The sequence below is a fragment of the Astyanax mexicanus genome, chromosome 2 (assembly GCF_023375975.1).
Source record: "Astyanax mexicanus isolate ESR-SI-001 chromosome 2, AstMex3_surface, whole genome shotgun sequence".
NCBI classification, from domain to species: Eukaryota; Metazoa; Chordata; class Actinopteri; order Characiformes; family Acestrorhamphidae; genus Astyanax; species Astyanax mexicanus.
The window spans coordinates 20,418,399-20,429,476 of NC_064409.1; the positions used below are offsets into that span (position 1 = coordinate 20,418,399).

The 11,078-nt window shown below is 33.7% G+C and overlaps 1 protein-coding gene across 1 annotated transcript; it reads left to right on the forward strand.

Annotated features, from left to right (window-relative positions):
- Window positions 1-1,143: 1,143 nt before the first annotated feature.
- Window positions 1,144-11,041, forward strand: si:ch211-244b2.3 (WWE domain-containing protein). The gene is made up of 13 exons (XM_022671367.2): window positions 1,144-1,393; window positions 1,600-1,628; window positions 1,814-1,910; window positions 3,072-3,195; window positions 3,302-3,452; window positions 4,907-5,027; window positions 5,112-5,199; window positions 5,284-5,398; window positions 6,799-6,904; window positions 7,105-7,183; window positions 7,700-7,763; window positions 8,577-8,697; window positions 10,153-11,041. Coding segments are annotated over exons 1-13 (1,158 nt in total). The 5' UTR covers window positions 1,144-1,392; the 3' UTR covers window positions 10,215-11,041.
- Window positions 11,042-11,078: the final 37 nt, after the last annotated feature.

Genomic DNA, 11,078 nt, shown 5'->3' on the forward strand with positions numbered 1-11,078 from the left:
TTGAATTTTTGCACCAGGAGTGGCATAAATTTATCCAAAAACATATATATATATTTCTGAACTCTTAAAACTTTATGAATATGAACCTGTTTTCTTTGCATTATTTGAGGTCTGAAAGCTCTGCATTATTTTTGTTAATTTAGCAATTTCTCATTTTCTGCAAATTAATTCTCTAAATAACAATACTTTATTTTTGGAATTTGGGAAAAATGTTAGAGTAAAACAAAAATGTTCATTTTACTTAAACATATACCTAAAAATAGCAAAATCAGAGAAACTAAACAGAAACAGAAACTAAAGTGGTCTCTTAATTTTTTTTCCAGAAGCCAGAAACACGTGTAGGTTCCACTGGTGGTTTTGGATAGTAAATAAAAAGCCTTTATTTGCATTGTAAATATTACAAGACCTGGTTCCTGTCATGCTACTGTATGAGAATTTGAGGAAGTACATTTCTCTTAAATGGGACATAAAGCATAAAAGCACTTTATTTACAAAATGTTATTTCTTAATAATAATAATAATAATAATAATAATAATAATAATAATTATTATTATTATTATTATTATTATTATTATTATATCTGAAATGGTGTTGAAATACTTTTTTTAGAGTGTTGTCTGTTTAAGATTATTCAAAATTTAAAGGAAGCAAGTTAGCTAGCTAGATAATGCTAGCTAAATGGCTAAAGCTAATCATAACAATTTAATGGCTTGTTTACCAAAGGCTAAGTGAGTTAACATGTATTTTGTGTCACTGTAAAGGTTTCTAAATTTCATGCATACACTGTTTAACAAAAAGACTTTAATGAACACATTATTATAAATAAACAAAAGTAGTTACATTTATACAGTTTTCTTTGGTGTGTGTGTGTGGGGGGGGGGGGGGGGGGGTGGGGGGGGGTTGGGTTTTGCCATGTCCACAGTGTTGCCTGATTAAGATGAATCAATCTTTAAAATGGTTAAATAACACTTACTAACATTATGGAAAAGATTCCCAAAATTAAAAATTAAAACATTGACAAAGTTGATGTTGCAACAACGTTACCAGAACATAATAAAATGTTTAACAAAAACATTCTAAGAACATTCAGAAAACTTTAAAAAGATTGAATGGGAGCTGCAGTCTTATCTTATGCATTTTCATAACAAAAGTTAACTGAAAGCCCTGATGATTGACAAGAGAAGGGGTGATGTCCTCGTGATCATCCTTGTGTTAAATTTAAAGGGGGCCATTGTTCTAAAATGTAATGTAAATATCTGTACTGCCTGCCTGGTTTATAGGAAATGTAGCTGGTCAGGAATTTGGTAGAAAGGAAAGTGAAAGCACGGCAGGTCGCTGCTGTAGCTGCCTGCCGGTGGTCTGCGAGCTCTCTGCCGCTCATTATCTTCACCAGTGAGTATATTTTACTTTTTATACCATTACTGCTATATTAAGTGTTTAAACACAACAATTAACAATACAATAATCTGGTAATAAAGAGCTCAGCTGTCGATATAGCCTCTACACTGTCTGAATGAGAAAGTTTTAAAGCTTTTACTGGTCAGTAATGCTTCCTGATCACTGTGTGACTTGTGTTTTTACGTTCTGATGATTTGCAGTGTTCAGATCCGCGTTTGATTCGGTTTTGGTAAGTAATATGTTGTTATGTACTGGTACATGCTGTAGCTACATGCCTCCCATTGACATACAGTATATATTTATAATAGGTATACATATGTAAAAGTATAATTATTAATAAAGTACTAGAGCTCAGCTGCACAAGCAGAGATCTGTTTACTGTAAATTCATGGAGGATATAAATCTCTCTCACAGACGGATACCTCAGATTCAGATGAAGATTACACAGTAGAGGAATATGACACAACAGAAGCAGCAGCAACAGCAATGCCAAATCTGAGGAGTGCCTCAGGTAAATTATATTTTTTATTTAACTATTCTGTGTTTTTATTGATTTTTGACATGTCCCATTTAAGATAAACCTGTGGGATATATGAATATATGTGCGCACTGAATGTGGAGTTGCTTCTGTGCTGTTTACAATTCTAGCCAGACACCACCAGTCATGATCATTACCACCCACTGTGCTACCCACTGGTCTTCCTTTTCTGGGATGGCCCTGATGAGTGCCAGTTTCCTCACAATGTTTTTGAAGGGCTTTGCATCTGCACTTAAAAATACTTTTAAAGTTCTTGAGATTTTTCGGATTTACTGACAAGTTCGGCACAGCTGAACCATTCCAGGTGACTCTACCTCATAAAGCTGACTGAGAAAATCCAGCCAAGATGTGCAAAACTGTCATCCTAAGAGGTGCTTGCACTGTATTAACATGGAAGAATACTGGTCTAAAATTGTTCTTTTAATTATCACACATTGAAAATGTTTTTTAGGGATTTAAAAGTGGTTTGATGACATGGCGTACATTTTTAAGTGTTGAATTTCACTGCTCAATACCAAAAATAAATCAGGAACCTGACAGGAATTAATGTATTATCATATACTGTATATATGTATATCTTTCTATAAATTGTATACTGTATATATATATTTCTATAATAATATACTGTATCTTTCTATAAACACATTCCCAATATTTCAGTGTACAATTTGAGGTAAAAACACTTTTTTCTACATACTTGTCAGTTTTCTGTTGCTTTTATATTGTTTATATTGGAATTGAATATTAAAAACAAAATGAATAAATATATTTTTTACAAATATATTGTAAACATATATTAAGAATATTTTGTCTAGATTGTCCAGTGATAATTAAAGCTATCTAGCTTCATTATAAACATGAAAAAAAAAAACATATACAAGTTTGTCAGAGTTTTAAAATAATTCTGCACTTGGGCAAAAAGCAACATTTTGCTCCAGTCATTAAACATTTGAATCACTTGTTGACCGGCTGTTTCTGTGGTTTCTGACATTTTAATACGCTGTGATATCAGAAAAATGACAAAAGATTTAACGTAGGCTTTATTTTTGCTACTTTTTGCTACAACTTTTGTTCATTATTTCCGTTTGAAGAATAACACTAATAATTTAATTTTCTTTACATATTTATTTACAGGAAACCACTATGAGTGGCACTTATTTGATGGGCAGAAGTGGTCTCAGATCTGTAATGACCACATAATCGAGGCTAACTACTGCCAAGTTGGAGTGAGAGGGATGACGATACACACAGACTTAGGGTGATTTTGTGTTTGTATTAGTGTTAAATATTTGTGTTCTGCGTACTCGTATTGACTTTCGATTTCTTCTATTATGCTCAGCTGCAGTTCTTTTTCCTTTTCACAGATCTCTGTACATAGACTTTGACGCTATGACGTTGAGAGGGCCATTCACTGGACTCAGGATACGACGACAAACCTTCCTATCACAAGGCCAGACACAGGATATAGCCTGGTACTATAAAGACGATACCTGCTGGTGTGAATATGGCTCTCAGGTGAGGGACGTGAAGTATCTGTATTGTATTAAAGTTCTTAAAATGCAGAACACTGATGCAGGAGTTAATAAAAGACACAATCTGTTGATATACACAGCAAAATTTATATATATATATATATATATATATATATATATATATATATATATATATATATATATATATATATTAATAATAAGGACTGCACAGTGGAAACAACCCCCTTTACAAAGACAAGTTGGTAACTTTAAATGAGAACAAAAAATATATATAATCTTTACCTTTCAAAGGAAATCAGTGCAACAGTAAAAATATATATTTTAAGCCTTTTTGTAGCATTTCTATTGGTCAATTAAAAATAAAATAAAAACAATTATTAAAATAAAAACAAATAGCAGATTGAAATAGTGACACTTTACAGGAGGGGTAAAAAAAACAGGACTTACGGCAGATAAAAACATCGTTAAATGGTTAAGTAATGTCTCAACTAATTAGTAAGTGACACTTGTTGCTAATTTTAATACTAATAAATGTTGAAAATACTAATATATAATTATATAGAATACATTTGTAATGACTAATAAAGTGTTAACTAGTGTCAATTAATAACTATTTGAGACATCACTTTTTATTTATTTTTATTAAATCATGTACTCTTATTGTGTTAAGTGTTATCAGTGTCTCCTAAAGCCTGCAGAAACATGCATCTGAAGATATGCTTGGTCAGAGTTCCTGCAGCACCCAGCTCATTGCATAATCCAGCATTAGATTTTGTAATCGCAATATTGCAATAACAGTTGATATACTGTAGACTCAACAAAAACAAAATACACTCAGAACAAACAATGAATAAGCACAATATTTTGTACATATAGTATCTTTTGTATATATTTATCCAGATATACATATATGTCTTTCATGTTCATAGGATTATATGTTGTAAATATGACTCTTTAACAATAAAATAAATAGATTAAATAACTATTTAACAATATTATTAGTAGTTATTCTTAATACAAATAAAATAATCAATGTAAGATAAACATTTATATTTGAATGTGTTTAATTGTATCTTTTTAACTTTAAACACAGATTTCTTTTTGTGAACTATATTTTAAGTACAAGCTGAATTGAGAGAAAGACAGAAAGAAAGAGAGAGGAAGGGGAATAAGAGAGTATTCATGTTTAATTCACATTTCAATATAAATAAAAAATAATCCATGTCCAACTTCTTAACTTCCTAACTTCTAAAAAATACAAAAAAGCTAATACGCCAACAGGGTCTGTAAAATGAAGTTGCTAAATTGATTCAAGTTGATAAAATTGGTAAAATGATTAATGTTTTACAAAAATTAACATGTTAAAGTTTTCCGATTAATCGCATGTATTACCATGGTTAATAACTAGTCAGGGACTAGGTTTAATCTGTGTGAGAATGGGTATCTGTACTGAAAGTCCCACTTTTACACTAACAGGGAGCGAGTCACAGCACTTCTACAATAAACAGCCAAGACCTGGAGAAGAGATATAACTCTAACCCCAGAAGCTCCTTCCAGTTTACAATCGGATCCAATACCTACACACTGGACTTCACTGGTAACTTTCCTGATTCTATTCATATAGTGTTTTGGTATTAAAGATTAAATATACATGTTTACTGTTTTGTTTGCTGTTTTATAGCCATGACCCAAACCAACATGTATACTCATATGGTGAGGAAAGTGAGGAGGCGGCCGAAGTTTAACTCCATCGTCTCTGTGAATAACAGGTGCTGTAAACACTACTTATTCTGACTTGTTCCATATTAACTACGGGAAATTGTAAACAAGTGTCAAATATTGTGTGTTTGCAGTTCCCAGATGAATTTTGCACAACTTTCATTGTCCACACTGTCCATGAGTCCACCCACTGGGGTCATCTGGGAGTTTATGGGTGATGAAGGTGTCTGGACAGAATATCAGAAACCAGTGAGTGATTTTCTTTTATATTAATGTACATACTGTATATAAGAAAGCACAAGTCCTATAACTTGCAATGAAAATAACTCATTATTTGAACAGTTGGAATGAAATGTTCATAAATAATGTTATATGGTAGTAATAGAGATTTTAAAAAATATAAATATTTTATTACAAGTGATTTTGGATCATTTCTATTGGCCTGTTCATTATGAAATTTAGTCACAATATAAGAAACGACTTTCTCATTTCTGATGTGCTGTTTCAGCTCTCTTTCTCTCTCATATCCACCAGCTGTCACCAAGAGAAAACCGACAGCTAAGCAGATTTAAAGTATATCACAAAGTAAAAAAGCATTGGAGATTACTGTACACTGTATTAAAGAATACTAAAAGGTGTATCTCTGCTGCCAGTTAGGGTTAGCTATCATGTATCAGACGTATCATGTATGATAAATTATTATAGTTAATACTCTCAGGTTTCTAGTTGTTTGAACAGTGTCAGATCTGGGCTGCTAATCCCTATTATTACAACCAGGCTTATCTGAATTAGTATTCTGTGACAGGCCTCGAGTGTGAGCCAGACTCAGTTCAGTTCAGCAGAGGAAACTGTGAATAAATTATTGATTTGAAAAGATTGAAATTAATATTTTGATACAATGTATGATAAATGAGATTCACATTATGTTGATATTGATTAATTGTTGAAATGTGATAAAAATGTAAAAAAGGGATCATTTAATATAATATATCTGTTTCCATACTTATGAAAAAAGAAAATAAACTTCCAAAAATAAATAAGCAAAAAAAAGTGAATTAAACAAAAAAAATTAATGTATTAGGAATGCATCAGATACAAATGCATATAATACATAAAATGCATATAATACAAAGTAGTTTCCTTTAAGCTCTACACATTTGAGAAGTAAAAGACAAAGAATGAACATACAATATTCAGCTCTGGAAAAAATAAGAGATTACTTAAAAACTTGAAACTTTGATTTTACCAAATTGAAAACCTCTGCAATATAATCAAGAGGAAGATCATAACCATCAAACCAAGCTGAATTGCTCGAATGTTTGCGCCAGGGTAAAAGCATAAAGTTATCCAAAAGCAGTGTGTAAGACTGGTGGAGGAGAACATGCCAAGATGCATCAAACCTGTGATTAATAACCAGGGTTATTGTTTAATAACACAAATATTGATTTCTGTAGCAATCTGCATGCCTAGGTGCTTGATTTTATACACCTGTGGCCAAAAAAGTGATTGGAAACTGAATTTAATGATTTGGCAATATAGAGATACTGATATAAATGAGACTAATTTATATTCAAATGTAAATATAACTATGAAACTATTCTGTAAATTACTGTATGTAGAACTGTTCTGAGCATTATGTGTTTCTGCAGGGTTGTTCTCTGAACAGTGCAGACATAGAGAGACAGTATCAGCTCAACCCACAGAGACAACTTAACTTTACAGTCGGCCGATACAGTTACACGCTCAGCTTCAGTGGTGAGTTTCACAAACGAGCAGCAATAACCTGATCATTTAACAACCAAGGAAATCAAGCCAAGTGTGCTGTTATTACATGTTCTCCACATAATCACTAATTTGTTATTGTACAGTATAATCTCAGTGGGTTTAAGTGGTATAGCAAAATGACAGTAATTCCTTTAGACTTGTACAAGTAAATATGCCATGTTTTCCCACAGAAATGTATCAGACCAATGATAGATTTGGAACAATGCGGCACATTCGGAGGACTGTTGGTGGAAACCTGTGTATTAGTAGGTAAGAACCCACCAGTACTACAGGAATTGGAAACAAAAAGCAATTAAAATAACACAAAAAAATATGTGTTGTGCTCTGATCAAAGGGCAGGTAAAAACACTCTTGAACTATTAATTTCCACAGTACTGGGAGATGCTGCTTTAGCATCAGCAGCCGGAGTCTGAGAGAGAGCACAATTGGCCATGTTCTCTTTGGGTGGGTACAGTAGATGGTCCCTTTGGGAAGTTGGTCGACACATGTGTCTGTTAGCTATTGTATCAAAGCTGAGGATCTGGCACCTCCCTGACGACAGTTGAAAAGAACCAAAACCTGCTTTAACATGTATCAGAGGAGGCATGTTCTGGTCTTTACTCTGCTAGTGTCAGGGGCATTTCTATGATAGGAGAAGTTCATATGAACAGAGATTGGGCAATTGGCCTTTCAAATTGGGTAGAATTATAAAAAAAACAATAATAATTTGTTGCACTTATGCAGTTGTGATTGATTGTCATTTATTGTACATTGATGTCTCCTCAGTTCTCAGTCTCAAGCTCGCTGGCAATTTAGAGACATGGACGGCTCCTGGAAAGACTATGTTAAAGTAAGAGAATTAGCTTTTTTTTCTGGCTGCTTTTGCGGGAATGCGCACGTCACTCAAAAAATATTTGGACATTTAAGTGAATATGAAATATAGAACAATCACTACTCATGTTTTAAACATGCCTACTGAAGCATTGGTGCATTCTTTTTATATCGATTTTAAGGGACGAAGGAGCTTTTGAAAAATGTCTTTGTTATGGAAACTTAAGAAGGAAAATGTTTCGTTTTTTTTGTTTCATCAGTCTGGTTATTAATAAAGCTAGCAGATAGTTAACTTTACGTTTATAGCTTATTCAGAATGACTAGCAGAAAAAACATGGACAGTGTTAAGTCTATCAAAAGTAAAGCCACCACAGGTCTAGCACGTCTCCTTGCTGGTTGCAATATAATGCTATGTGTAGCTCCGCCCATCCCCATATGTTTCGAAAACAAAATAGCCCCACCCATTTTCTGTCTCATCTTCCTCTTTTAAACTCTCTTTCTAGTGTCAGTGTTTAATTTGAACAATTACTTTACCCTGTTTTTCTAATATTGCCACTTTACATTACATTATATTTAGCATTTTTAAATCCTTATTCTTCTACAGTATATAGAGAGAAGGTAGGGCAGCACTTCCTAAATCTTAAACCTTTTAAAACATTATATCTGTCTGCTTTGAATCTGTTTGCTTAAGCAGGGAAAGTACCAAAATATGGTGGCAACTTCAGATCCATGACCGAAATTGAAGAGTTATATTATGAGTTAAAATAAAATTAAAATAATGTAAGTGGAATTTGTGTGTGCTGACTGTTCATGATCGTTGGATTGTGTTTAGGGCAGTAGGCGGGGTAATTGTACTGTTTCCAGTCAGGAAATCGAAGCTCAGTACCAGCGGAATAAAACGGGCATCATGAGCTTCAGCACAGGAAAATTCAACTATCAGCTCAACTTCACAGGTACTATTACATTATCAATTGTGTTGTTCTTTACATTGTCTGATGTTGAGTACAAACTCTGGTTTACCTTCAGATATGCATACATTCAAAGCTGTTTACCCTGTACATAATAAAATATGAGCTATTAATACTGATTATTTCTGCCTTAGCCATCATAGCTGAGCCCCATTCTAGAACACTGTGAAATAAATAGCTATAGCTACAGTTATCTACATATATATGTAGCTATCTTTACATCACATTGTACTGGCATGTTACTTGATATTGTAATTAAGGAGATGGACACATTTATGTTTTATTTAGCACAGTAAACTTTCATTCTATTAAATTCTAACTCTATTGTATGCCTATAATTATTAGTTGACTTGTGTATCTGCTTTCGAAATGGGACAAAAATATTTGCAAATGTATTTCTTAGTGCCACTGTTAATAGGATTACTATCTTTGTTTTGAAAGGATTTATTGCTAATTGAAATTTTCAGGTTTCGTACCACATAATGTAACATAGCTTCTCTTTTTGCTTTGTTTTTTCGCACTATAAGACATTCCATATTATAGGGCGCTCAATAAATAAACGCTGGGTGCTGAGACATCTAAACTTAGCTAAGTTATGTAAACAATATATATATATATTTTTTAAGTCAAACGAGCACTGCATGTTAATCTACACAGCTTTCTCTCCTGATAACTGTTAATTTGGTGGAGTAAACCACTTCCGTTTATTTACAGTATGCTTAGATTTCCAGATTTTCACATGGTTAGCGGATAACGCCGCCCAACAGCTCTAGACTGAGGAGCCTGAGTGTTCCAGTAAGCCAGGGTGATATTAGCTAGCAGTTTGTCCCACGAAGCTTGTTTTAATACAGTAAACACACAAACTACAGGCCGATAATACTCACCTCAGAATGGAGAAAGAGCTAGTACTTAGCACAGTTAGTGGGTAATGCTAATGCTTCAGCAATCCTAGTCAGGGTTAGCAGCAGGCTACAGGCCGATATTCACCTCTGAACGGTAAAAGAGCTAGTGCTTAGTGGCTAATGCTAATGCTGCTCCAGTGGTGCTAGCCAAAGTTAGCAGCAGGCTACAGTCTGATAATACCTTAGAATGGCGAAAGAGCAAGTGCTTAGCGGCTAATGCAGCTCCAGCAGTGTTAGCCGGGGTTAGCAGCAGGCTACAGTCCAATAATACTCACCTCAAAACGGCGAAAGAGCTAGTGCTCAGTTAGCGGGTAATGCTAATACTGCTCCAGTGTCGGTGCAGGAAACTGTTCCAGGACTATCCTGTGTGATTTCTTTATATTTCAGATTCAGGATTTTGAATAATAAGCCACTTAAAAAAACCTGTGTTCCTAAAATAATTAAAATACTTAGGACAATCAAGTCATTTTTGGTTCTATGAACAATTCCAGTATCATTTATGAACAATATTTTGTGTTTGTGTGTATTTGTATTACAGCCATGACTCAGACTAACCTGTCCACTAACACGAGGAGGCCGGTCCGCCGACTGCAGCAATAAGAGTTGGACTGCACGTCTGGAAGTTCTCAGGAACCATGGAGTTTACATGTCTTTAGTTTACCTGTATCTACTAAACAACTGCTCTTTTACAATGCCTCTGTTCTGTCACTGCCCTGTCACTTTTACTACCTCCTGCTAACCTGCACTGCCAGGATATTTAGTACTTAATTGGCGGATTGATTCTGAACTTTTATCGCTGTTTGTGTTTTGTGCAATGGGAAGTTTGTCTCCCTTTTTTCTAAACCATGACTCAGAAAACACAATTTGATCTGAATTCTGAGTTTTGTGATGTTACTCCACTAATACTACCTAAGTATAGGAGATTATTTGGACAGCAATTTGTAAAATATACTGCTTATGGTAAGTACGCAGTAAATGCAGTAAATGCAGTAAATGTTGTGGATAATGAAGATGTCTTTTAAATATCGGGATAGAACTTTTTTTTTTTCATACAATATAAACCAAAATGTATTATTTTGCCCAAAAAGCAACAAAAAAATGTATAATCATTATTTCATAAGAGCATTAGTCACAAGGTTTATGAAAGTAATATCTGTCAATCTACAATAGGAGTCAGTTTTTCTGGTGTCTGATGTTTTTTTTCTTTACTTTTCTTATGTGATATTCCCTTATTTGTAATGTGATGCACTTTGTATAAGCCGTGTTCTTAACATAAAATCTAGAAAAAAAATAAATCTATTTCTGTAATCTGTAAAATATGCTGTGAAAAAATGTGAACACCGCCAATTCTCCCCATATTTCAAACCCTGCTTGTAGCAGTTTAAAATGTTCTAAAAACAATACTGCGCTTGTATATGAGCTCTACATACATTATCCAGTTTTAGTCCTTATTCAAACTTTACT

Coding starts and splice junctions, on each gene's coding strand:
- si:ch211-244b2.3 (XM_022671367.2), top strand. Junction 3,453..4,906: donor GGTGTGAATATGGCTCTCAG/GTGAGGGACGTG, acceptor TTACACTAACAG/GGAGCGAGTCACAGCACTTC. Junction 7,184..7,699: donor GGAAACCTGTGTATTAGTAG/GTAAGAACCCAC, acceptor ATGTCTCCTCAG/TTCTCAGTCTCAAGCTCGCT.